Source organism: Tinamus guttatus, unplaced genomic scaffold (genome assembly GCF_059628265.1).
Source record: "Tinamus guttatus ecotype Peru unplaced genomic scaffold, ASM5962826v1 Tinamus_guttatus_pri_ptg000208l, whole genome shotgun sequence".
Taxonomy (NCBI): domain Eukaryota; kingdom Metazoa; phylum Chordata; class Aves; order Tinamiformes; family Tinamidae; genus Tinamus; species Tinamus guttatus.
The window spans coordinates 7,740,493-7,766,857 of NW_028288742.1; the positions used below are offsets into that span (position 1 = coordinate 7,740,493).

At 43.5% G+C, this 26,365-nt stretch overlaps 2 protein-coding genes across 2 annotated transcripts in view; one reads left to right on the forward strand and one right to left on the reverse strand.

Moving 5' to 3' along the window:
• The window catches only part of GLP1R (glucagon like peptide 1 receptor), a 74,937-nt gene extending 53,451 nt beyond the window's left edge, over positions 1-21,486 (forward strand). Inside the window, exons 12-17 of the mRNA XM_088524281.1 lie at positions 9,241-9,301; positions 13,562-13,631; positions 14,277-14,365; positions 16,031-16,169; positions 17,114-17,155; positions 21,086-21,486. Of these exons, the coding sequence (XP_088380407.1) occupies positions 9,241-9,301; positions 13,562-13,631; positions 14,277-14,365; positions 16,031-16,169; positions 17,114-17,155; positions 21,086-21,253 (569 nt within the window). The 3' untranslated portion in view covers positions 21,254-21,486. The remainder of the gene's footprint in view (positions 1-9,240; positions 9,302-13,561; positions 13,632-14,276; positions 14,366-16,030; positions 16,170-17,113; positions 17,156-21,085) is intronic.
• Positions 21,487-25,450: 3,964 nt separating this feature from the next.
• SAYSD1 (SAYSVFN motif domain containing 1) lies at positions 25,451-25,932 on the reverse strand. Its single transcript, XM_088524315.1, has one exon. The coding sequence runs from the start codon at positions 25,916-25,918 to the stop codon at positions 25,478-25,480; it is 441 nt and encodes a 146-aa protein (XP_088380441.1). The 5' UTR covers positions 25,919-25,932; the 3' UTR covers positions 25,451-25,477.
• Between the last annotated feature and the right edge of the window lie 433 nt (positions 25,933-26,365).

Sequence of the window (26,365 nt, forward strand, 5' to 3'; positions counted from 1 at the left end):
TCAGTTGGGGCAGCTCCCAAATTCTTACAGACAAGTGTGGCGCTCGCCAGCCCCTCTCTGTTCCCCATCCTGAGACCTGCTGGCCGGAGGCTCTTGGGGCTGGTGGTGGCTCATCCGTGCTGCCCTGCTTCGTCTCGAGGCAGTTTGCCTTTACGTGAGAGCTGTTGTGGATGCGAAGAGGTGACGCGGTCTCGTGCACGAGGGCAGCAATGGTTTAATATCACTTGCTGGAGCTAGAGATGCCTTCTGCAGAAATGATAATGCTTGTAATTCCTTTAAACTCCAGTTAGTCTGAACCTGTGTTAGCATTCAGGACTCATCTTGTTTTTGCTATGATCTCTTGTGCATTTTTTATAGCTTTTTTTTTTTCTTCTTTCTTTCCCCTTCCCTCCTCCCTGCCTCATTTGTGCAACTCAGGGGACTTTCAGAAAACTGAAATAAATCTGACTAAATACTGCAATTGCTTTCATAGATACTGTGTCTGAACATTTAAATTGCTTTGTCCACGGCCTTCTTTATGAATTGGGCAACTGTGAATATTGTAGCAACTTAGTTCACTGGTAAAATATGTATAAATTGACTACTGAGAATTATTCAAACAATTGAAGAGTATGTATAGAGTAAATATATGAAGAGTAAAGGCTTTCTGGCATGTTGATGAGAATAAATAAATATAAGTAATAGCAGTTTCATGCTGGGAGAGTTTTAGTTAAGAAGTTCTGTACTTTTCATTATTGTTTTATATAGCTCATATAGCAAAACCACCAGCATCTTAACATTTGAGCTAGGTGTGTTTTAATCATATTTTATGAATAAAAGAATAAAAAGCTATCCTCAAGCCCTGAAGTAATGAGAGGAAATAGAAAAGAAATTAGAATAAAAAATTAGACCCAGTCAAATCCTGAGGGTATTGTGTTGTTTTACAGAAAATAAGGGATAGGATGGTTTTGATCTGAATCATTTCTAGTTACAGTTTGCTTCTTGCAAGAACAGAAGGCGAGATCAGAAGACAATGTTTTGCTCATGTTCTTCCTTAACAATGGAAGTTTAGCTACGGTATGTTTAATTTCTGGATGGGTTTTTGAGTTTGTGGAAATGTCTGACAGTGCCAGAACCTGGCGCTGGATACATGGGCTTCATCCAAACTTCCTCGAAAATCTCCACCACTGCCATTTGATCTTCCTCTGTATAATTTCTTGCTGTTCTAGCCATGGCTGCATGTGCAAACCTTGCCAGCGATTCACTATCTTTAAATGCAGAGGCATCTGCTATTTCAATCCTGCAAAGCCCTCAGCGCACCCAGGTCAGTTAAACGATATAACACTTTGGATAGCACCTTCTGGGAGGAGGTTACTCTTTCTTGGTTCCTCATGTTTCCTCACTGATTCTGTTTTTGGGGTGCTCAGGCCCCTGCTCAGCTCCCTTTCTGCTGCAAATGCACAAGAGTGGTTTTAGAGCAGACTGATAGACTCAGTGTGACACTATGGTGTTTGCTTGAAAAAGACGGGATGTTCCTGTTTCAGCTGAGAGTCCTGCCCTTGGAAAAGGTTTATCAACTGTAAAAGTATTGCTTTAGCAACAGGAGGAAATGTATATGTTTGGAATAAAAAGATGTTGTTTTCTCTTACCGTGTTGATTATATTGGTATTGGCTGTGGGTTTTCACAAGTCCCCAGGATTTTGGATATGCAGATACATAGTCAGGTGGGCAGCAAATTGCTGTTTTGCCAGCAGTACAGTGTGCATTGTAAGGGACGAATCTCGTCTATTGAAAGCTGAATCAGAAAATAAATATCTATTTGATTATGTCAGAGCTGATTTGGTACGCTGCACCCTTACTCTCTATAATGAATTGACCTCTTGCACACAGATTCATCTGTTAATTTGTTCATTACTCATCACTTGCTGAATATTTATGTTTTAAAGCTTTAGCATAAGGGTTGTTCACCAACTTAGTAGGTGTTACTCATATGAGGTGGTTATTTCTTCAGATTGCCATTGAACTTTGTCAGCACTCACAAAGCACACGGTATTGTTTCTGCTGCCTGAGTAACTTCTGTTATCTCCCACGTGGTCATGTGTTAGCATTCATATTCTTTTCAAATGTACACATGAATAAAGCTGTATTATCTTCAAGGTCTTTGTTCACCTGAGAGTTTGCATATATTCTTGGTCACTGTATTTGCCCCATTGCACTATTTTTGCTGAGCAACAGGTCCCAGAACTAACGAGAAGCTAGAACAAATTAATTCCTCCGATAACCTGAGCAAAGCTGTAATGTAAGGACCAATTTTCAAATAAGTCTCAATGCGTATACCTCTCTAAGCTTTTAAATGATCATACAAAACAGTGCTGTGATTTTTGTTATAACTGGAGGGAAAATGTCTGTATAATTGTGTTATTTAAAAGCAAGCCCCCAAAGTACTTTGCTTCTCTCATTTTTGGTCTATTGTGATCATTTTGTCCCAATTCAAAACATAGAAAGAGTAAACCTGCTTTTCAAATAGAAATGTGAAAAAATACCTCACTTAGTCTATGTTTTCCTAGACAATGGGAAAAGTAAAGAAAACTTTCTCAGGTAACTGCTAAATTACAGTTTTTTAAACATTCTGGGTCAGTTTGTAATCTTACTATTATTAGACCATGTTCCATTTAGTATCCTTTCAAATTAGTAATTATCCTTTGATGTTCAAAGACTGTATGGGGGAAAATCTGTCTATCTCATTTTATTGCACTTAGCAGAAGCTGGAAAACCTTATATCATTTGATTGATGTATAGAAAACAATTCAGTTTTACAGGTTGGGAGTCATTTATATGGACGTCTTATATTTTGATAGGCTTCTATAAATCTTCCTCATTACTTGCAAGGTATCTGTATTCTGGGCTAATGCACTTTAATGCAATTCTAGCCTTTGAGATGGCAGATGTTAAATATTTTCTTGTTTCATTCAATGTGGCAAATGTCTTGCTATGTCATCTTTTTCATTGTAAAAGCAAATTTTTATACATTTGTGTCAACCCGGAATACTACATATCTTACTTCAAGAAAGAAAAGAAAAAAAGGGTTACACCATTTTCAAAGCTGATAGGGGAAAGAAAAGGAGATACAGCGACAGCATTAACAAACTGAATTTTTGTAAAGCATCTCAATAGGCTAATGGCCAAGCAGGTAGGTGAGCTGTTCCTTTCAGACCAGAGGTAAGCAGCTAAACAGGATGTTGAGATATGCTCATTATCACTTGATACCAAAAAAGAAAGAGAGAATCTGCTGCTGTGCATTGCTGGTACCTCTGCTTCCTTACTCTAACATGCGAGATCCTTGACCCCAGGTCTCAACTACTAGAGAGAAAGAAGGAAAGGAAGGACGGAAAGCGACCAACATAACCAAAGAGGTGGAGAGGATTACTATTTGTTTTGCCTGTTTCTTGAAACGTGTAGACCACCCTTAATGCATTTGCCCAATGCAACACATTCATCTAGTCTGAGTCCAGGGGAAGAGTTCCCAAACCTGACATTGGCTGCTGGCACGTTGTGCTGCAGAAAGTCATCTCCTGAGGAGAACAGTTTTCACTGTGACCTGTGTCTCCACATCCTTCAGCAGCAGCCTTCAGAAAAAGACCCCTTTGCAAGGGGAGAGGGGGAACAGCAGCATCCCACAGTGACTGCCTGCGACACCCGAACAGGAAGAATGACACAAGGATGCAATTTTCAGCACTGAAGACTAAGAAGAAAACGTTAATAAAAAGCCAAATGTTCTCTGAGCTCCTGTGGCAATTTTACACCCAACTGCACTTGCAGCAGGGAAACTGCCATAAAAAACAAATAACTCTCCTCCCCCCGGCCCTTGCCAATGCAAACTTGCTCCAAGGAAGAAAAAGCTGAGGGAATGGAGCTGTTAAAGGCAGGAAGCCAGGCTAGAATGTCAAAATCTACATCCTAATTGCAAGGAAATTCTGACTGGATCAGAGCCAGCAAGAAACCTTCCTTTGGAAGCCCAGTATGAATTCAGTGTAGCAACTGGATGCAATCATGGCACTAGCCATTTCTTGTCTGTTTTCAAGTGAAAATTGTGTTTCAGACAAGGTTGTTAAAGTAGCTTCACAGTGAGCTTGATAGAAAATGTATGTCAGAAGTCCCTTTTAATTCTCCTTCCTTATTGTCTTACAAATTCAGCTCTTTCATCCTTTTCCCTTTTTTTTAGAAAGGAAAAAAAAATCTCTATCTTCCATCCCTTGACACAGCTAGTCATATTTATTTATCACTTGAGTTCTTCATCACGTACTTCTTGTATTTATACGTTAAACAGTTTATCAGGTCAGGCTGTCCTGAGTTCTCATACTGGCAGTTCTGGTTGGTTTGGCCTCTTGTCTCAGAGGCTGAATTTCTCAACAAGTGGAAAACAGTGATGTCAGGGTACATCTGAAGCATTAGCTTATACATGTGCTCACTAGTCTTTAAAATGCAATATGCAGAGTATGTGCAGTATGTACTTAAGACTCTAAGTAGATTGGGGGTCCTAAAGAGGCAACTTTGCTTCAAGAAGCATCACCATGAGAAGGTGAGAAGTATCTCTTCTGCTCCCTGAAATCGCCTTTATGTAAAACATGATATGATGCAAAGCTATCAGTATAATATGGTCTATAGGAATTGGAAATTGCTTGTATGTTGGAGGGGACCCTAGAGAATAAAACTGGCATGAAATGACACCACCTGATGACAGCGTTCATGGTTTCTTTTACCAGATTACCAGAACATCTCAGACACTGTAAATGGAGAAACTGATTTCTGAATCTTATCTGTATGTTGCTGCTTCCACTAGCACCTAAACTAGTTGTTCCCCTCCCTGTTCATCAGGGACTGTGGAACATTGTGAAAAATTCAACCAAGTGTTGGTTCCTGAGCAATATTTCTGAAGTCTTTCTTTTGATTACCTCAACCTATTATCATTCAGTCTAAAACTGCTGAGATAATTTGATGTAGCTAATGACTACTTTTTTCCTATCTTTCTTTTTGCTATGCAGACATATGGGCAGTTGTAAAATAAGTACAATAGAATGAAGGTTTGGCAGTTCTGTTACTTTCTTATTATCTGCAATATATGTAATTGTTGCAGCCTATTTTTGGAAGCCCCATCCCCTCTCATTCCAAGTTGAACTTTAATAGCTGAGCTGTCAACACGTTTACTTCCTAGCACCCTCAACAGATTTCTTACTCTCAATGTAGTGTTCAAAGATTTTTTGGGTCAGTTTCTTGGTCAGTTATCAGCTCCCAAGCATCAACATGGTAAAGGCCATTAGAAACACTATTGCAGTTTTTGGCTTCTTCCATGGTGATGCAATGCTGACAAAAGTAGATACAACTTTTTACGTAATTCAGAGAATGAAGTCAGTCTGCAAGTTTTTGAAAAGATGCAATGTCTTCTCAGCTATCTGAAATTCTTTGAGTGGCAGCAGCAGGAGCAAGAGATGTGTAGGACTGAAGCTCAAAAACAGCAATACAGCTGCGTGTTGGAAGCTTAAGACTGAAATATTATATCAGGTCTGTTCCACGCGTGACAGGTATCTGCAGAGTTTATTCAAAGAGCTCTGTAGTTTGCTTCCACTGCCTGCTTAAGTCAGTAGGATTTTGCCTGAATGAGTCTTAGAATAAATCAAGTAAGTTACTAGAATGACATTTACTTTTGTGCCAGTAAATTCAGGTTAGTGAGGTATCAAGATCATAAAGTAATTTATACAGGGTCTCAGAGATTCTTGCAAACTAAAATAATTGCAGAAATGCTGCAGACTTGCTATTTTGCTGTTGTGGATGACTTTGACAAATTTGTGGTGGATTAGGTAATGTTCATTGGTGCACCTTCCTGTTTAGATCCTGGACAGAAGCTTGGGAAAAATGGATACAATTCTATCTGCCCAGTGCGTGTCCCAGGCATTATGTAGAACCATCCATTTCTTAAGACAGGACTTCTTGAATTGCGTAGATGTCATAGGATATTTGTGTAGCATTTGTGTTGATGTTCAAGCCTTATATGTATGTATTGCGCTGTGTATTGTATTGTTGTGGATTTTTAATGGGAAATATAATGTGGCTGGTAGTATTTCAACACTGGGGGGAAGGGTGGGAGCAGAGGGTGTTGTACGAATCACCATATTACTTATTAATTTGTATAATATTTGTGTATCAAATGCAGTCTGAAAATCTTTAAGCAACATGATGCTATTCAATAATATCAGCCACTGCCTAGTGAGGTCATAGAATCATTAAGGTTGGAAGGGACCTCTAGAGGTCATCTAGTCCAACCCCCCTGCACACGCAGGGTCACCTAGAGCACGTGGCACAGGACTGCGTCCAAGCGGGTTTTGAAGATCTCCAGAGAAGGAGACTCCACAATCTCTCTGGGCAGCCTGTTCCAGTGCTCTGTCACCCTCACTGGTAAAAAATTTTTCCTTAAGTTCATGTGGAATTTCTGATGCTTCAGTTTGTGGCTATTACCTCTAGCTCTGTCGGTGGCCACCAGTGAAAAGAGGCCAGCACCATCCTCCTCACTGCCTCCCTTGAGGTACTTATAGACACTGATCAGGTCCCCTCTCAGCCTTCTCTTCTCCAGGCTGAACAGGCCCAGCTCCCTCAGCCTCTCCTCATAGGGCAGATGTTCCAGGCCCCTGATCATCCTCGTAGCCCTGCACTGAACTCTCTCCAGTAGATCCATATCTGTCTTGTACTGTGGAATACTGGACACAGTGCTCCAGATGTGCCCTCACCAGGGCTGAGTAGAGGGGCAGGATCACCTCCCTCGACCTGCTGCAGACGCTCTTCTTTACGCACCCCAGGATCCCATTGGCCTTCTTGGCCATGAGGGCACACTGCTGCCTCATGGTCAACTTGTCATCCACCATGTTGCCCAGGTCTTTCTCTGCAGAGCTGCTCTCCAGAAGGTCAGTCCCCAGCCTGTACTGGTGTCTGGGGTTATTCCTCCCCAGGTGCAGGGCCTTGCACTTGGCCTTGTTGAATTGCATGAGGTTTTTCACCACCCAGTTGTCCAGTCTGTCCAGGTCCCTCTGGATGGCAGCGCAGCCCTCTGGGGTATCAGCTACTCCTCCCAGTTTGGTATCATCAGCGAACTTGCCGAGGGAGCACTCTGTGCCTTCATCCAGGTCATTGATGAATAAATTGAACAGGACTGGACTGAGGACTGACCCCTGGGGGACCCCGCTAGCTACAGGCCTCCAACTAGACTTGGCACTGCAGATCACCACCCTCTGAGCTCTGCCATTGAAGCCAATTCCTAATTCACTGTCCGCTCATTTGTCCCACACTTCTGGAACCTGCCCAGGAGGATGTTGTGAGGGACAGTGTCAAAAGCCTTGGCGAAGTCGAGATAGACGACATCCACTGCTCTCCCCTCATCTATCCAGCCGGTCATTTCATCATAGAAGGCTATCAGGTTAGTCAAGCAAGATTTCCCCTTGTAATCCATCCTGACTACTCCTGAGCGCCGCCTTATCCTCCGTGTGTTTGTAAACAACAGCCAGAATGAGCTGCTCCATGACTTTTCTCGGGACAGAAATGAGACTGACTGAGCTGTAGTTGCCTGGGTCCTCCTTCTTGCCTTTTTTGAAGACTGGCATGACCTTGGCTTTCTTCCAGTCTTCTGGCACCTTTCTAAAGGTCCTTTCTAAATTCAATATCAATAACAGATTCTCACTTAATTCAAATGTCAAGTAATGCAGTTAAATATGGAGAGATTTGTGATATATCCAGAAGATGGAGATATTCACAGATCATGACGATTGTCGCTGTACATCTGTTCCCTCACAACACAGCCTTTGTACTCTCAGTGTTCATGTCTTATCCTGCAAATTTCATATTAAGGTGTCTTAATTCTCAGTAAAGTCAAGAAATGAATAATTCAAACTGTAATTATTTTCTGTGAATCAAAAGCTCATTTACGTTTGGAAATGATTTGCGACAAGCCTGTTCTTAATCTTTAATGCCAGCGTCAAAGCAGCAGAGTTCTCAGTACCTTTACTCCTAAAATACTGTGTAGTCTTATCAGGTACATCCAGGGAATGTGAGTCAACCACATGCCCCAGTAATCTCAGCTCATTTCCTTATCTTCGCTTTTGTTCTAATTATTGGTATTGTTCTGTGATTTTGTTTCTGGCCTTTTTTTGCTTCTTTTCTTTTTTTAGCTGATTAAGGTGAATAGTAGGTCTTGGCTACCTGCTCTGCGGGTAGAGAACGGACATAGCGCAAAATGTGAGGTTTTTACTGATAATATCCACTGCAGATGCTCCTTGAAGATTTTCAGACTGCAAAAGCATCACTGTTTTTCCTGTAGCTCCTCTTGTCAGGAACTGTGTATCTGCCCTGTGCAACACTTAATAAGTTTTCATAGCGTCGCATAATGATGTGCTTATGATTCCTAATCGTAATGACTGTTAAGGATATAAAGGTCATAAGAAAGTAAAGTAAATATTTCCTTTCCCAGAGAAGCTATTGACAATGTCTGACACTGTTCAAAGAAGAATTGTAGTGCATCTCGATCGTCCTTAGGCAGAAATTCCTCATCCTCCCTGTTGATACTTAACCTGCTTTCCTTGTTTTTTATGAATTTTTGGTGCATTCTTTGTATTTATTGAAGACAGATGCACTTTAAAATCACATTTCAAGGCCTAGGCATTTCATAAGTGAAAGAAAGTGAATTGAGAGCCTTTGAGGTTGTAAAGCAAGTAATGACCAGTGAGAGCTTATTTGGCTTTTGCCATCTCTCTTCCCCTTACTCCCCAGAGAAGACGTAACTCACAGGCACCCTCAGGTAAGCTTAGGGCCTGGCCTTTTCTCAAGACTAGATGCAACTGCTGCCACTATGGCTTCCCAGAGGAGGCCTCAACACTTGTTGCCCCAGGGTGGGTGCCTGCTGTGGGGTACATGGAACTGAGCCCTCTGCAGCCCTAATGTTTTGCGTGGACATTTTCCCAGAAATGAGGTGTGATGGTCTGTTGTGGTTGAGCATCCATGGTCATCAGAAGTTAGGTGAGTGCCCAGGGAAAGTGAGTTGCCTGTGTCAATTATTTGCCCTCAGTGTCCTCCTGACAGGACTGGTGGCCACCAGGCGTGGGAAGGAGCTGCCAGCCTGCCCCAAGTTAACGGTGTTGCTCGTCATCATGTGCGGGTTAGTCCTTCTTTCTGCTTTTCCCGCTCTCTTAATGTCAGTGTCTCCCTTGTCTCCTTTCTTCCCAGGTGTGCCCATGCTGTTTGTTATCCTCTGGGGGATTGTCAAGTACCTTTATGAAGATGAGGGGTTGGTTTAGCTCTGATTTTTCTAGCTATCTCGTTTGTGCTGTGTGTGCATTGGCAGGTCGCTGTTTGCTTCCCGTTCGGCGCAGTTTGCTTTGGCAATGTGCTGGAGCCTCGTGTCGTTGCTTGTGTTGTGGCTGAAGGTCTTGCATAACGTGTCAGAAAGGAACATACGTTTCTTTCTGGCCAGGATTTTCTGCATGTCTAAACGAATCTATCCTTTTGCAGGTCAAGGAAAGGTATGTTTTGTTTTTCTGTAGTTCCAGTCTCAGCAGTAGAAGCCATCGTATGCAATCAAGCCGGCTCCTGGTGCTGTGCCTTTGGCAGGAGCCTTTACAGTAATGCTTCAGAGGAAGGCAGAAACCGCCCACAGTACTTGGCCTGCGATTCTCAGGGCTTAGCTGATGCCTTGCAGCAGAGAAGTGATTACCAATCCTTGTTTAAGCTTCTGTTATTTAGGGCTTCATCAGATAAAATTTCATTCTCTGAATGGCTGCCTTAGTTTGCGCAGGCCATCTATACCCCATGCAAAATGGCTGCAAAACACAAAATACTTTTGGTCCACTTTTACTTTAGTGGCTGTTCAGAGAAGTTGGCATTATATATGTTTTTATATATGCTTCACCTGTCAAATGCCGTTACAGCATTTCTGTTAAATGAGAGAAAGTGGCAGCTTCTCCTTACTGACAATGACTGTCTGAAAATATTTGAGTATCTTTCTTTGTCATGAAACAAATAAATAAATTTTATTGTAAATGCCCTGCTTATTGGGTTACTCAGTTTGCGAACAACCCAGCCAGCACCTTTTTAGAGTGTTTTTTTATTATTATTTTGTTCTGTTTTTGTTTTTCTTTCCAAATGCAATCCTTGCATTTGGAGTGATGCTTCAGTGCAAAAACTCAGTTCGGTCAGAGCCACCTCTGGACTTTTCTTCTGATGTTTATGGGACAAGGTATTAAGAACCATTTTTTGTTTGTTTTTTAGTGCCTTTCATTCCTTTGATTATACTGCACAAGTTCATTTGAGTTGTCTCTTCCGGCTAAAATAATGCTAGGAGATTCTGACTTTCCTCTTCAAGGTTGGCTTGGTTATAGTCTGTAATATAGTCACAGCGCTACGGAGTTTTGTCAAAATGGTCAGGACACAGGTATAGAGAACACGCAGTCTCTGAACAGCCCGTACTCTATAGGCAGGTCTTGCCACCCATGTGGAAAATGTATTCAAAGTGCTCACGCTGAGTCTCTCGCATTATGCAGGGCTCAGAGCTGATTTATGTTTTCTATTAAGGAATACTGTCACTCACTGCCTTCAGCGGACCTTAAAAGGGGCAATTTGGCACTTTATTGAATTTTCTAAATCTTGTATAAATATTTGTAAAATACAATAATAAATAACGATGCGCAGCGGCCTTTCCGAGCGGCGAGGTTTCTGCGCCTTGGGCAGGCGTTTGCTGGAGCGCCGAGGGAAATCTTTCATGCTGTTTGCGCTGCCGCTATGGATGTGCAGCAGGCTGCAAATTTCATTTGGGTCTCAACTACTTCCCTAGTTATGAGGAATAACTGTAAGTAAATGTGGTCGGGGCTGAGAGTTTGAGGCATTCCCGGGAACGTAACCATTCGGAAAGAAGGATTGAAGCCCGGGAGACCTCCTGCTTGCAGACCAGCTCCAGCTTTCCCTGCCAGAAAGACTGCCACTTGAAACTCCTTTAGTAATCAGTTGCTGCTTTAAAAAACATGGGCTGCTAAAAAAAAAAAAAAAAAAAAAAAGGCTTTGTCCAAATTACAAATAAAATTAAAGCAAGCTGCGCTTCTTAATTATTAGACTGCGCCTAAAGAGCTGATAGTTAAACATCTTAGTGTTTATCAGCAATCGGTTGTGGAAGCAAGACAGACTATTTAAGATCTTTTTAAAAAATGGAGCCGCTCAGCCATACCTCTTCAAGGCAAAGATTCAGTGTTTTGTTATTTAGAAGCAGCAGAGCAAAATGGTAAGCAAAGGAAGAAACTTCATTTGTTTAATTGGACCAATTCCCCTTTCACGGTTCCCATGCTATTAGTTGCTAAGCATCTTTTGAGTGGTGCTGAGCAAGGGGCAGGAGTAGATCCCCATCTCAGGACAGGTTGGTGTATTTCTCAGTTTAGCCACCCTAGAAAGCACAAACGGACAAGAAATCATGTGCAGATCTATCTGTTTTATTTTCTAGACACTTTAACAGCTGTGACACTTTAATTGGACTGTAATGGTGTTTTTATTGCACATATTTGTATAAATTTAAAAGTAGCTTAAACTGCTCAGTGCCACAGGAAACAAATTAATGCACACAGAAATGTAGCAGAGTTAATGTAAAGGACCATTTCTCAGCTCTTTTATTTATCAGGAAATTTTAAAATTGTCTCTGCTTCCATGGCAGCTGCTCAGAAAATTAAAACTCCACTTCCAGCCATGCCTATTATCCTGCCTGTCTTTGGGGATTCAAATAAAATTAATTCTAGAGGCTTCAAGAAGCCAGTTCCCAGGCACGTGTACCTATTAAGTAGCTTGTCTGTTACTCTGAGGCCAAGTGGGGTGCACTGCCCTCATGCAGCTCACACACCTTTTCTCTCCACTGACTAAAATCAAATTGAATGAAGTTGGACAGTAGAGCAGCCTGGTTAAAATAATGTGCTGCTTGTGTGCGTTAAACAAAGTAAAGATGACATCCCGAGCCCTTCCCAGGCTGGCAGTACCTGCAAGGGAGTGTGGCATTGGCCCAGCCGATGCCCTGCAGCATCCGCGTGGGTGCCTTGTCATGGCCTGGGCACCTGACTGCACGCTGCAGGTCTGCTGGTTTCCAACAAGTTAACTGTCCTGTTACAGGTTGCAGGGGAAAGTTGCTCTCAACTAGTGTCACCCGTGCTGAAGTTGCATGGGCTTGTTAAGAAGTGGTTTAAGGGAAATTGCATATACTTCGTTTTGGCTGATGAGATTTAAAAGGAGGGAGAAACCTGCTTTGTGAAGGAACCTATGTTTTCTTTAGTGCTGTTGAGTAGTTTGTAGTTTCACAGTCTCTAATATTTTGCAGCCTGAGTAGCTCAAACTTTTGGCATTTACCTGCTAGCTTTACTGATAACTTTTGCTTTTGAGCAATGCTGAGCCGTGTGGCAGGAGAATAACCAAGTTATTTCAGGCAACTATTAAGAACGCTGTTGCTGCTATGCAGTATGGATATTTTTGGGGTGCATCTCAGAATAGGGATTTCCAGGCAGGGGTGTACTTACACAACTGTTTCAAACTGGTGCATGAACATGGCCTGAAAACTGAGCTATTTTGCACACGTGTGGCCAGTCCCTGGGAGTGGCTGGCTGTGGCCAGGTTGGGACCCAAAAGAACTAGGTTTAGAAACGCCCAGTGTAGAGTTCACCTGAAGCCAGTGATCCCAAGTGATGGTTTTCAAGCATTGTATTTCTTGTGAAAGTTCTCCAGAGTTGCTGAAAGGCACAGGAACTTAAAAAGCTAAAACTTGAAATTTATAGGGAGAACGGAGCATGATTTTGCCTGCAACATGTTACTTGCTTGGCAAAGGGTTCAGTTGGCCAGCATAATTTGGAACCTATTGCTCTAGTCTTTAGTTTTGTTTGACCATAATTTTTAAAAATCCTTTGGGCCTGAAACCTATACATATGCTGAGGGAAAAGGAGTTTGGTGCCTTAATTGCTTTATCCTGGTTGGAAGTGGTTTATTGATAATAGTGGCAAATGAAATAGATGACTGAATCCAAATACTGACAGGGAAAAGTGATGATGGGTCCTGTGATAAAAGAATTAACAAACGGCTGAGTAATAAGACTGCCTGACACTAGAGATTTAAGAGTAGGAAGAAATATTGCAGAAAGAGTAGGGTGGGAACCACACAGGGAAGTGACTCAAATGAATGCCCTCTCAGCCAAATGGTGCATTTGGACCTTGGTTTTAATAGAGTAAATCTTCACAGTTAACTGGTGATAATTCACAGCAAAATGTGGAGAAGGGCTAGCCGTTAGCAAGCAAGAAAGGCAGGTGATTAATATCCAGTTGGATTACGATAGCTGCAAGAGCACAAAGCATTCAGTGTTTCTAAGAATTGAGCAACTGCATCTGTTTCCGTGTCAGCATGATGTGCTTCTCTGGTATCTACTTCTCAATATCGTTTTCCATCTGTGTTGCTTTGACATAATGAAAAACAAGGGGTTTTAGTAATGTACTGAAACTTTTTCTTTTTGCTTCCCACCTTTTTGCCATCTCCTTAGTTGCTGGACCAGGAACTACAACATGAATTACTGGCTGATCATCAGACTGCCTATTCTAATCGCCATCGGGGTGAGTATGGACTGTGTGCTGTGAGATGCGGACAGGCATACAGCACAAGGAACAGATATGCACGTGGCTCATGTGTCCAAAGGCTGATGGCATCCAAGGATACTGACATTTTCTTATGAGATCAGATTGGCTGCTGTCGATGGAATTCCTGCGTAGCATTTTGTTTAATTTGGCCACACATTGGCGTGTTATAACAGCAGCACGTGATAACAAAACGGCTAATCCAGCTAACTTCCCTACATGGGGAAAGCTACAACAGGTAACTGCAGCACAGGGAGGCAGAAAATAATATTTCAGAACCGAGCTACAGAAAAGCAGCAAATTGTGTGATCTTGGGGAGAAATGCTGTGTTATGCAGCCATGAAGTTGTGGCAGTCACAGAAATGGGACAGATCACATCCGTATTTAAACTCTATGTCTGATTTGCTGGAGATGTAGGTAGGCTCTCCTACTGGCCTGCATTTTCAGGTGGATCTATTTCAGAGCACAATTCCTTAGCAAGAATTGAATTCCATGGCAAATTTGGCAGCTGCAGAATAGCAGGATGTGCAGGGATCTAGAAAAGTATATACAAAGCAGACTTGAACAGTTACCGGATTTCTTGATGAAAATGTAAAAAAAAAAACATTTATTTCTTTTCTTCAGGTAAATTTCCTGATCTTCATTAGAGTTATATGCATCATCATCTCCAAACTACAGGCAAATCTGATGTGCAAAACTGACATAAAATGCAGGTTTGTTTTTTGGTGGTCTGATGATTTTTTTTTGTGCTTCTTGAAATGGAAGTAGACAAGGAGGTAAATGGAATGAAATGTATCGATAAAAGTGATTAAAAATCACAGGGACTGAATAATGCAATATGTTTAGAGAAGAAGTTTCTCTCTGGCCAGTCTTAATTGCCCAGGAGGGCTTTCCATAGGAGTTCTCATGGCTTCTTGTTTAAGGCAGAGCTCTCTGAGTCTCTGATCCAGTGGAACCTGCGGGATTGCTGTACACCTGCACAACTCCCTTTCTTTACCCAACCGGTGTCTCCAGAGCGAATTCAGTCTCAGCCTCTGGCTTACCTCTGTTTCTGGCAGGTGGTGATGGGGACCACTATGACATGACTTGCTGGTAAGCTGCTCTCTTGAGAAACCTCCCTGTCCGCTCAGTGGAATGACCTGCACTGGTGCACTGGAGTTTCGCATCTCTGCTTACCTATATATACATGTAAACTGTTTAATTTAGCTGCTTAGGTTTACCATCCCTCCATCCTTCTGTGCCCAGAACATTGGCAGGTTGCTGTGGGCAACTGCAAAGCCTCTGCGTTTGAGGTGGGATTACTGCACGCTGCAGCACAGGCTGGGCACTGGCTGGGTAGGAGGTGATTTGTGGAAAACTGTTTCCGTGTCCTTGTGAGCAACAGGCTGCAGGCAGTTCAGCAGTGTGCTCCTAAGGCAAGAGCATCACCAGAAGGTCAGGAGAAATGGTTGTCCCCCTCTCTTTAGCATTTCTGCAGTCATTTAAGGCTCCTGGCAAGAGAAAGAAATTGCCCTCTCTACTGGCACTTGCTTCAGTTTTTCACCAAGATAGTTCAGTCTGGACCAGGTGACATACAAGGAGGTGTTGGGAACTTTGTGTATTCAGCGTGGAGAAGAGAAAGCTGAGAGGACATAATTGCAGTCCACAGCTGCCTAGCAGTGGCTATAGAGAAGCTGGAGCGGGGTTGTTCTCCAAGGCACACGGCAACAGGGCAGCTGCCATAAGTTATAGCAACTAGTTGGATGTAAGGTTGGGGAAAAGATTCACGTTTATTTTTTCCTTTGCAAGTTGTGCCTTTGAGCTTGCCTCTTAAATCAATGAGTCATCACTCTAAGATGGTTTAACTGCTTTTACAGAGTGTTTTGTGGTTGCAATAGTTACAGTGCTTTGAAGACTCAACACATGTAAAGGACGTGGGAAAGAATAATAAGTACTTCTCCCAAGTACTGTCTCACCAAGGTATTTTTAAAAGATTCTAGTCACTGATACATTATTTCTTTCAGGCCAAGGTGGGTTTTGATTATCATTCCCACTTGCAGGCGGAGAAACTGAACAAATATATAAGCACATTATGTGCTCTTAAGTTTGAAAGATTTTCCAGGTTAACTACCACCAGAAGCTGAATACTCAGAGCAGCAAGTGGTTTGCAGTGAATGGTCAAGTTGTGTCAAATTGTCCTTTTTTTTTTTTTTTTTTCTCCCTCAATCTAGAGCCTCTGGAGGAGGATCCTGAGACAAGGGGATGGGATGACTTACCAAAGTTCACAATGTGTCAGAGGCAGAATTCAGGAACAGTGATTCCTGAGATCAATTGGGATCTGCAGCAATCTATTCAGTAGCTACTCCATGGTGGTGTTTTTTCTTTCTTAATGATTTTAGGCTGGCCAAGTCTACACTGACTCTGATCCCACTGCTGGGCACCCACGAGGTCATCTTTGCCTTTATCACTGACGAGCATGCCAGGGGGATGCTGCGCTTTGTGAAGCTTTTTACTGAACTCTCCTTTGCTTCTTTCCAGGTAGTGATCCCACTGTGCATATTTGCCCAGGATGTTCTCTAACTGCTGTCTGAGGAACTCTTATTCATTGTGTGTTCCCTTCTCTTGATACGTTACAATTCAGCAATGGATATTGCAGGATTATGGGAGGGAAGTATGAGGGCTAATTTTTGATAGATACTTTAGACGTTGGTGTTGCATATTCTTAAATTTCCTGCAGTAAACTGGTCTCCGTCTCCCTGCATAAAGTTTTGTTTCCTATGGGATGTCTTGAGTCAATAATGACCCTGTGTGTGAGTTCCTTTGATTGTGTTGGTTATATGCATTGCTGAAAGCAAGTTTTGCGCCTTTTCCAGGGTTTTCATACTTTTCTGAACATTTGTGCTGTGAGAGGTAGCTTTCTACAACTGTAACTGCATGGTGAGGAAGATATGTACATTTATGGTGATTTTTATTTAGATGTTACCTTACATATGGCCATTTCAGAAGAATATCTTTGTCTAAGAAAATCATTGTTCTTCTAGTTTCCCTTTTCACCTACTCATTCCCAGTTTATCAAGCATAGAGTTGTAGTTTAACTTGTGAATTGCTGATACATGTTGTGAATTGCTGATATATGAAGTAGTCATAACTAGAAAATAGAAAAAGATTTTCTAAGGAATCCTTAGGGGAAAAAACGGCAGAGGTTGGAGAAAGCAGTAACTTTTTATTGAAATCCCCTGCTTTAAGACAGGCTTTTGTCAAACTTCACCTCCACCATCAGAGCGGATAGGCCCAGTAGGAGACACTTCACTTCTGTAGCTTGTGGGAGCATAGATTTTTTTCCCTCTTTCCGTTTTGCTTTTCTGTCGCCATGGGACATGCTGGTGTGAAGAGGCACACCAGCCCTTTGCAGGTGTGCTTAGCTGAGTAGGGGAACTGCTCAGCTCTTCTCACTGCTCTTGTGTTGTTTTTCTTGATTTCAGGGGCTGATGGTTGCAATTCTCTACTGTTTCATCAATAATGAGGTAAGAGAGACACTGAGATTGTGCCAATTTGCCGTATCAGCATCCAATGTAGAGAAAAAGAAATTGAAAGAAATTGAAAATAGTCTTAACCTGTTAAATTGTCCCAGTTTAGGACTTTTTTCTTTTTGGCCTTACCGACCCTCCTCTGTACAGCCAGACAGGATAACTCCTCAGATTAAGACTGTGGGGAGGAGCCCAAGCAGCATAATTTAGGGACAGCATTTATAAACAGCAAATGTTGCAAGTTTTCTTGCTCACGTGTATATAGTTTTTAGACCTGGAGCTTTCCTTGTACTGAGAATTACAGCTGCTCTTCTAAATCTGTCACATAGCTGATGAAGTTAGAGAGTCCTCTGGAATAATATCTGTACAGAATGTGGCACAGCTGTGGCCCAACTACTTGAAGACATCATCAGTCCCCGCATATGGATGGAGCACGGAGCTTCATGTAGCAAGCTCTCCCACAGGCCCAGAAGTTTAGCTAGGGCTTTGTGTTAATCTGGATATGAGCATAAACTTCTGTGGCTTGTGCTGACCCCTGTAGCTGTTAGCAGAGAATATTGTTCAGTTTCGATACGGCAGGAACCATTTGTGATAACTTGTAAGTATCATTACCCATTCATTGCACTGCCAGTTTGCAAGGGAAACAAACACTCCTAAGCTGACGTCGTATTATTAAGTCTAATTCACACTGCTGTTTTACACTCACGCTAAATCTACTTATCTCTACAGTAATTCAGAATTGTATATTGAGAGAGAGGCCTCATCACAGAATTGGAATTGACAGCAAATGTTTGTTTTGCAGCTATGGCCAGGCTGGTATTAACAGATAGCAGGCAGCAGGCATCTGATTTGAGCCCTGGAGGAGACCATTCACTTTTTTTTACCTTGTGCATAAGATTTTGTTAAAATGAATGTGTTAATAGTAAAGTTTATGAAAGTCAGGGGTGGGTAACAGCAGGCTTTTATACTGAGTTGCAGCACGGTCTGCTGCTGCATCACCTGTGCCTTTCGATTCACCCTGCTCTTTGCTCACACCTTCTCGAGCTGCTGCAGCGAGCTCTGTAATGAGCAGAGCCTAATAACCTCCCCTGTGTGATGCACGGGCAGAGGCAGGCTGCACTCTAGCCCAAACTGCAAACAATCCCTGGAATGGGTAAGCTGGTTTCATTGCAGGGAATTTGCCATGCAGTCGGCTGCTTAAATCTGTAAGGAGTCCTCTGAGTCCCTTGTTGCTTCTTCTCTTGCCTTCGTGAGATAATCTCTGAAAGCCAACGGCAGCGTGTTCAGCTTGATGGGAGCCTGACAGGCAATCTAGGGTGAAAGCTGTTGTTGGTTCCGATTCTTGTTAAAAGAAAGGAAAAGCATTTTGTCACACCCAGTTACCAGTATCCATTAAAAAAAAAAAAAAAAAGGTAAAAGATGAGGTCTTTTCTATTTCTCTCCTAAACTGTATGGGAAATTCATGCCTTTCAAACAGTGTTTCATCTGTTGGACTCTCCGTGCCCGAGGCCTATCCATATATATATGGATGTACATATATATATATATATATATATATATATATATAAAAACATATATCTGTATTTGTATTTTTGTCTATGGCCCGTTGACTTAACCATACAGCCTAAAAAGTTTTTGCAAGTCTTGGTGCCAGATCAAGAGCAAGAATGAAGTTAGCCATTATATTAATATCTCTTTGTAGAATCTACTCATGGAAGAACATTAAAATACCTCCGACCATATTTCATCTGAAAGAATTTTGGCTCTTTTCCAGTATTGCTCTGAAGCAAACTGCAGAGCCTCATCAGATTGCCTGTTGTCACCGATGTTCCTTGAAAAATGGCTTAATGTGTTCAGTTTTTGTGCAATTATTGTTGCTTTCTATGATAAATTTTCTAACCAGAGAGATTTTGCAGCTTTCTACCAGAATAAGTTTAGGCTGATTCAGCTTCCGTTCTCCATAGTCTTGCTACTTTGCCTCCTTCCTATTGCAAGGGCAGCGTACATCAGTCTCTTACAGCTTTAAAGAATCTGTCCTGACTCCAGTTGCTTTTTTCATTACTGCCCAGTCTTCCTCTTCTTTTAATTGAGTGTTCTCTGTACATACCATCCACCACGCTCCTCTGCCAGCTCTGTTCTGTGTCATTTCAGGTCTCGTTTCCTTTTGCTGTGTTTTATTGAGATGGCCTTTGCCAAACTTTAACTTCTCTGTAAACAGATTTCAGACTCATCGCCAGAGTCTCATCATCCTTTCCCATCTACTGCATTTGATTCAATCAGGTGCTCTCTTTGAGATTTTTTTTCCTCCTTTAATTTCCCTATTTTTTAAGGTTCTCCAAGCTTTCCCTTAGCTCTTTCAAAATATCCTTCATAAGAATTGACATTCACCCCCTTGTCAGGGGATTTCAGAGTCCTGCTCTTGTGTCCCCTCTCCCTCTTTAGTTTATCATAGGGACATCTCATCCTTACACAGAGCTTTCTAGGCTGATTTTTATGCCAGAAGATCTACCTCTGTGCTTGAGGACTGCCTCCTTATCTGCAAAATCGTACTCTATCCCCTCTGTCTTTCAGGCTGCATCTTGGATTCATGAAAATGGAGGAGAAAAACATATGCAGTAGCTGAGTCCCTGGAAAGTTTCACTAGTGTGAAGCTTTCAGCAGCCAGGGTGATGACAGGTCCATGCAGGAATTTTTCTTGATGGTCAGTATGAGGAAAACGAACAGGAGCCCTCCAGAGCAGGCTTGCTTGAGGCCCACAGTGAACTTAATTTCCACACACTGCAATGAACCGATTGCTGTAGTTGCACTGCTGCCCTTTTCTAAGTAAACTAAATAAGGCTCAATTTTATGTCATCTGCCTTATGTGTTAAAAGCTAATGGAGGTTCTTATTTTAGGCCATTGGCAAGAGCTTTGCCTGTGGAACAGGAAGATCTAAATTGTTATTGCTGCTGGAGAAGTTTCAAAAGCCCTTCACAAACTTCCAAATGGGTACAGAGGTTACAATGTTTAACCCAGAGCCTGTGACTAGATGAGCATGTTTTGTACCTTTTTTTTTTTTAAAAAAAAAAAAAAGGTATTTGGAAAAAGGTATTATAATTATCGTTTAAAGAGAGAGAGAAAAAAAGTTCACAGAAAGAAGACGACCTCAAGAAAAACAAGAAATGTAAGCATTACCTTTTCTATGAAATAGAGACAGAGGGGCAGAAATGGACTGCTGTCTTTTTTCGCATGCCAAACATCTGGTACTGTGATCTGGTTCCTTACTTCTTTATGATAAAGAACCGATTTATCAAAGTGGTGGGCATGCTAGATATGCCTGCCAAGCCATATTGCCACAAGTACTGTTGTCACACCTAGTATGATACCACTTGGGGAGATATCTGCATTTTTACAATAATTTGCTTTTATCCTTTTACTGGCTAAGCTTTTCTGTATCCTATTTTGGAACTTAGAATTCTATGTTGATTTTATCCTTTAATGCATACAAGCTTTGAATGTGTTTGATGTCCAAGTTTCCATTCTGAATAAATCTTTATTTTGCATGAAATGTAAAAAAGTGTATATTCAAAGAAAAATCTAAGACACTGTAGTGCAGATAAGGCATAAAGTACATTCAGTGTTGCAGCAGAATACCATTAGGAAGAAAATAACGAAGATAAGATTTTCTGGTGTCCTGTAGCATTACAGAGCTTTATTTCTACAAGTAGAAGTGAGTGCTGTCATTATTTTTGAAGTGGAATACCCTATGATGGACTAATAAGATAATTAAATAATCTGAAGCAATAATATTCCAGACTTAAAGCACTGCCAGCATTTATAAGTAGTGTAAGTAGTCATATTTTTATTTTTTCTTGCCCTTTTCTAGAGGAATCATTTCAAGATCTGATTATTTCTATGGCTTTTGTTTCCTCCTTGGCTTGTGCTAGGTTCAGATGGAGTTTCGGAAAAGCTGGGAGCGCTGGCGACTGGAGCATTTATACGTGCAGAGGGACAGCAGCATGAAACCGCTGAAGTGTCCGGCCAACAGCATCAGTTGTGGAGGCACCGTGGGCAGCAGCGTCTACGCGGCCACTTGTCAGGCCACATTCAGCTAGGATTTCTACAAGTGAATCGGATCGTGAAAAATGAACTGTACGATATACCTGAAAACCCTTAAATACCCAAGGACCTGGTGCAAAGTAGGCCAAATCCAGCAAGAAACTTAAGCATATGCTGCTCTTTGCCTGCAGGCTGGTAGACAAAGGTTTCTAAGGAAAGCTACCTGCTAATCTAATGACCACAACTGAGGAAAAATGGATCATGTCTAAAGTCAGTTAACAGAGTTTCTTCCTATTTGTACACAAGGCCTCCAGGTGTCCAAAACTCTGGCATAGCATTGATCCAGTCTGAAACCATGGGGTCAATGGCTTATTACTCTGAGTGGGCAAGCTGGGTGAATGACTGATTAAATTACAAAGATACAGAATATGATTATTGGCAAAAAATACATTTAGGCTTCTAACAGGACAGGGCAAGGTGTTGTCACCAGTCTCAGCAGAACACAACATGTGTTTTAGGAAAGAATCAGTTCTGTAGTAAGAGCTTCCCAAAGTGCTACGTTCAAACTACACTTACCTGTTTTCCGGGTAGGTGAAGGACGGAGTCCTGAAGATCTACGGCTGCAGCAGGCAGCGTGCTGCATATTCCTGAATGCTGCTCTTAGGTTTCATTTGAGAACAAGGCAAAGCAAAGCCCTCAAAACAAGTGCCCAAAAGGGCCCTCTTCTGTTGGGAATAGGTGCATGTCATCCCTTGCCAGCGCTGATGGCAGTATGCCCTGCATGCACGGCCCTTTAGCTTTTGCACTGTGCTCGTCAGCTCCAGGTGGCCCACAGCTGTAAACAGGGACAAGATACTGACTTGTGCACCAAAACAACGTTGTCTTTCAAAGCTACACTCTGTTTCTTGTGGATGCAGGCATGCAAAAGCTAGCTTGTGGGCACAGTGTCTCTGACCAAACCTCAGCTTGGGAAAGATTGCATTAAATATTTCACAGTGTACGTTCACTTTTGTTTCTTCTTTAGCCTGTCCTTTTTTCTCCAGGCATGACATACCTGGAGGATGGTTTGCTCATGGTTGCAGGACTTGAGATGCTTAGCATGCAAGTTTAATGGTGTCCTTTCAGCACAGAGAACAGTTAGCAAGCTCTCAGCCTCTTGAGGCAAGGCTGCCTTCCTTCTAGTCCCCTGGCAATCAGATGGCCAAAAAAAAAAAAAAGGCAAGGCAAAGTTTAAGTTTAGAATAGTTATTTTTCTTCTTTTTTTAGGACTGTAGGAAGTCTTGCAGTGAATGCATCTAAACTACTTATTACCTTTAACTATTGCTGATGGTTACAAGTTGGGGGCGGGGGGAAGTCAAAGTACATTCACAAGAGGGACACTGGGACACTGCCTCACTTCTTAACAAGTATTACACATCTTTATCCTCTGTAGTCATTCAGGATCCCTTTGTGGCTGAGGTAGCAGACTGGCTCGCAGAGCACCCCTGCCTAGAGCCCATTTGTGATCAGAAGCTACCACAGCCTTGCAGTTAAGACTCAGCAGCAGAGATGGAAGTTGATTTTCAAGTTTTTCTTTGGACTTAAAACTCACATCCTCCACTGCCAGGGAAATCGCTGAATATTCTAGGATATAAGTTGACATCTTTCCTTCCTGAAGCTAGATTGCTTTGCATGGAATTATTTAATCATTGTAATAGAATCCAGACAGCCTACAGGGTGAATTAGTTTTGCAATCATCGAATTAGAATTGAGTTAGAGAGGAAGGGTTACCTTACTCTGCTGCAACGCTTATAACTGAGCTCGGGGGGAAAACGTTGGACGCGTTTGTGGAAATCCAGCGCAGCTCCCGGGGTGGCTTGTCCGTGCTGGGCGCGCTGCCATCCGCGCAGGCGGCTCCCAGTCCGCCGCCTCGGTAGCAGAGCCGACTTTGCAGTGAAGCATCTCAGGTTCTTCTGCAGATTTAAACACGAGCTTCTCTGTAGGGTGGCCATTAATCTAATCCCCGACTACTACATACATGTATGTACATTAACTGCTGTCCTGCAATTTAATTGATTAGCTTCCTGAATGTAGACAGTATCCTTCATGTTTTTAGTTAACACCTATCCTTATGTGCTTTGAAGACATTGGTAAGATTAAAAGGCAGCATGATGACAGATGAAAATAATGTGTTTAATAGTGCACATTGGAGGGAGTAAGTCCATTCATGAACATTCAAGGCTGGGTGCTGCTTTTCCTGGGCCCTGCTTGGTTGGGTACAATATATAAAAATATAGACCATGAATTGGTGAGGACAGACAGACATAGGCATGGACAACAGAAGTTCTTTTTATATGTGGAAGCGAGTCTGCACTTAATCGTTGTCAAAAGATTCTTTCAGCAATTTAAGCTGTTCTTGAGCTGGTAGGCTGCTCTTGTTCCTCTCAAAGGAGTTCACATCCACAAGGAATAGCTCCAGCACCAGATATCAAATTTATCCTTTAAACTGATGGCTTGTTAGAACCCAAGCAGATTAATGAACAAGATTAAGTGCGCTTTTAGGCTAGCGGGAGGTTATTAGTGCTGCTTTTTTTTTCTTGCTGATTAAGTTCTCATCATTTCTTCACACCATTTAAAATATCCTTCAAAGACTGATGAAGCAATTCAGTAAAAGGAATCCCACCTGCCCCACCAATAAATTTAAGATCTACACCGGAAAAAACTTTTACAGGCCTATGTTGTCAGTCTTGACTCTTCTGTTTCAGGATTTCTCGTGTGCATTTACTTCTGAGTAGCATGAAATAAGTAAAGCAACACAAAGCACTGGAACAGATGAACTGTGTGAATGTGTGTCTTGTGCCTTGCAGCTGCACGCTCACTTATTGTGGTAAATTCTTTCAAAAAGCATTAAATACAACTGTCTATAAATTCACTTGCAGGTTATGTAACTTAAGTTTATAGCAAATGAAAACTTTTCCATTCTTGCTGCTATAAAGATTTATAATTTCATGAATGTTATATTTAATATTTATTTGCATGTATTTCCTTGTTTAAAGAAACACTCACAATGTCCAACTGCAAAAGATGTCAAACTACCAATTCCACATAAGCATTATGTTGATGTATATTTTTATTCTTGTGAATAAAGCTGGAACTCAAAATTCCATCACTGACTGGTGTTACTTGTTTAAAAACTGCCTGACAAGTTCCTACTTAGTACTCAGCTGGATACCTTCCAAGAATGGAAAGACATTTACAGTTCTTTCAAGGAAAGAAAGCCATATATTTGTGGCTTTATCTCCAATAAAAAGGCACCTCTAAAGCCTGCAGAGGCTACATTGATGAAAAGAAAATGCAGCTTGCCATCTCTCTAGAGCCAGAGGTCATCAGCACTCCATGTGCTTTACATCTCGATCAGATGGTGGTGGAGGATGTGCAAATCACAAAATTCTGTGTTTGGCTTTAAACAGCATCAGTTTGTAGTTGAATAGTAGAAACTGTGGAGAGCTATTGAGAACTGTTTAAGTAGTGTTAAACATATCTCCTGTGCCCTGATCTACTCTTCTCTCCCTAGTCCCATTAAACTCAATGAACAACGCTGCCTAGTGTTACCCCAACAAAGGGCAGAACCTGTGCTTGCTCCATCCTAAGCACTGTAAATCACTGTTAAAACAGGGCATAATGAAACAGAACTTTAAAATCTGTGAACTCCCCTCAGTCCTCACCAAATTAAACAACACTAGCTCCTCTATACCTGTAACCCAGTATTATTATCCTGGTTTAATGCAGTTATACACCTTATGGAAAGCAATGTGGTGGATACGCCAGTGGCTGGCACACGGGACACCTGGCAGCCTACGGGACGATGGGGATGGATGGTGTCACCTGGGCTGTGGTACAGGAGGGCTCAAACCCCCCACCCGGGAGCTCCCGCACCTCCCTGCCCACCCGCGCTCTCCCTAACCGCCTCCTCCTCCCGGAGGAGGGTTCGCCCCCATCCCTTCCCCTTCCCGTCCCCACGCGGAGCCCGCCGGGGACAACGAGTAGCGCGTTCCTTGCGCTGCGGATGACGAGAGCTCTAATAAGACACCGAACAGGCAGTTTCCATCAACACCGGATCTTTGCAGCAGCAGGAAGCCCGTGCACAAGGGCGGCGGCGCGCGGGCGCCTCTCGTCCGTCCGTCCGTCCGTCCGTCCGTCCCGGGGAGGGCTCTAGCCAGCGCTGCCAAGGGAGGCGGGCGGGCACCGCGTTAGCGGCAGCGCCACACGCGCTCCCGCGCTGCCCGCGGCCCCGTCCCGGGCTACCTGCCGCCGCCGGGCCGCAGGAGCAGCTCCCGCTCGAGCTGCGCCGCCGTGAGGGTGCCGGGGATGGCGGCGCAGCCGGGGTTGAACACGGAGTAGGCGCTGAGCTCGCCGCGCCGCCGCTCGCCGGGGCCGCGCGTGGCCGCGTGCATCCAGTAGAGGCCGGAGAGGAGGCCGAAGGGCAGCGCCAGCCCCAGCGCGGCCGCCAGCGCCAGCAGCGCGCCCCACAGCAGCGCCCGCCGCGCCGCCGCGCCGCGCCGCCCGGCCGCGCCAGCACCCGGCCCCGGCCCGCTCGCCTGCCCGCCGGCGGGCTCGGCCGAGCGCGGCGGGGCCGCGGCTGGAACCAGGACCGGGGCCGGGGCCGGGGCCGGGGCGGGCGCGGCGGAGCTGCCGCGGGCAGCGCGGAACTGCGCCAAGCGCCGCTCCACGGCCGCCGACATGGCGGCCCCTGCGTGTGCGCGTGCGCGTGCGCCGCCGCCGGGGCGGGGAGCGGGCGGAGCCGGGGCCCGCTCCGCCTGCCGGAGCGGAGCGGCCCGGAGCGGGTCCGACCGGAGCGGACCCGAGCGGCGGGGAGCGGATCGGGGTGGGAGGCTGAGCGCCCCGTTCAGGAAGGAGCTCGGCTTCAGAGAGGGTACAGGGAGGGGTGGTCTCTCCCAGGAGCTTCAGACTGCTAAAAGCGAGTGCTAAAGCCCAGCCTTTTCTCACCCAATATCTGAGTCGGTCATTTAACATCATCTTGGGGGTGGGAAGGCCGTCAGAGCAAGCAAACGAACAGGCCGGCATGTCCCCATTTGCCTGCTCCATGTCTGCAGCCTGGCAGGAGCAGGACCTTGCTGGTCACCGGCATCGGGGGCCGCAAGCTGCCACCAGCGGCCTGCCCGAGGCGA